Source organism: Triticum dicoccoides, unplaced genomic scaffold, assembly GCF_002162155.2.
Source record: "Triticum dicoccoides isolate Atlit2015 ecotype Zavitan unplaced genomic scaffold, WEW_v2.0 scaffold228819, whole genome shotgun sequence".
Taxonomy (NCBI): Eukaryota; Viridiplantae; Streptophyta; class Magnoliopsida; order Poales; family Poaceae; genus Triticum; species Triticum dicoccoides.
This window is the reverse complement of record NW_021244974.1, coordinates 1-900: the sequence shown is the minus strand read 5'-3', so window position 1 is coordinate 900 and position 900 is coordinate 1. Positions and strand designations below refer to the sequence as shown.

The 900-nt window shown below is 58.9% G+C and overlaps 1 protein-coding gene across 1 annotated transcript; it reads left to right on the top strand.

Annotated features, from left to right (window-relative positions):
• Positions 1–5: 5 nt before the first annotated feature.
• Positions 6–897, top strand: LOC119345348 (ervatamin-B-like; the record flags this gene model as incomplete). The annotated part of the gene is made up of 2 exons (XM_037615467.1): positions 6–420; positions 539–897. Coding segments are annotated over 2 exons (774 nt in total), but the record flags the coding sequence as incomplete, so codon positions are not given.
• Between the last annotated feature and the right edge of the window lie 3 nt (positions 898–900).

Below are 900 nucleotides of genomic sequence, written 5' to 3'. Positions count from 1 at the left end.
ACCCACCGCCGCCGCCCCCGCCGTTTGAGCTGCCGGAGTCCGAGGTGAGGGAGAGGTTCTCCAAGTGGGTGATCAAGTACTCAAAGCACTACTCGTGCCATGAGGAGGAGGAGATGCGGTTCCAAGTCTTCAAGAACAACACCAACGCCATCGGCCAATTCGACCAACAGAATCCTGGCACGGTCGTCGGTCGCGGATTCCGACCAACTGGGTTTCAGGTCCGTGGCTCGGGCGGGGTCCGTATGAACAGGTTCGGTGACCTCAGCCCCAGGGAGGTCATCCAGCAGTTCACCGGGCTCAACACCACCAGCTTCAATGCCACGTCACCCACCTACCTCCCCAACCACTCCTTCAAGCCGTGCTGCGTTGACTGGCGCTCCAGCGGCGCTGTCACCGGCGTCAAGAATCAAGGCACTTGTGGTAAACGGTCAAGCTATACTTTCTACTAGCAGATTTAGTTATATACTCATGCATGGTCATGGTTGCTCAATGAATTACTCGTGTCATCGTGCGGATGGATAAAATTGTAATATGGCAGGATCATGCTGGGCATTCGCGGCGGTGGCGGCGATCGAAGGCATGAACAAGATTAGGACAGGGGAGCTGGTGTCGCTGTCCGAGCAGGTACTCGTGGATTGCGACACACGGAGCGGCGGCTGCGGCGGCGGCCACTCAGACTCGGCTATGGCCCTCGTGGCCGCCCGTGGTGGCATCACGTCGGAGGAGAGGTACCCATACGCCGGATTCCAGGGAAAGTGCGACATGGACAAGCTCCTCTTCGACCACCAGGCGTCCCTCAAGGGCTTCAAGGCCGTGCCACCCAACAACGAAGGTCAGCTGGCGATTGCCGTGGCCATGCAGCCCGTGACGGTCTACATTGACGCCAGCGGTTTTGAGTTC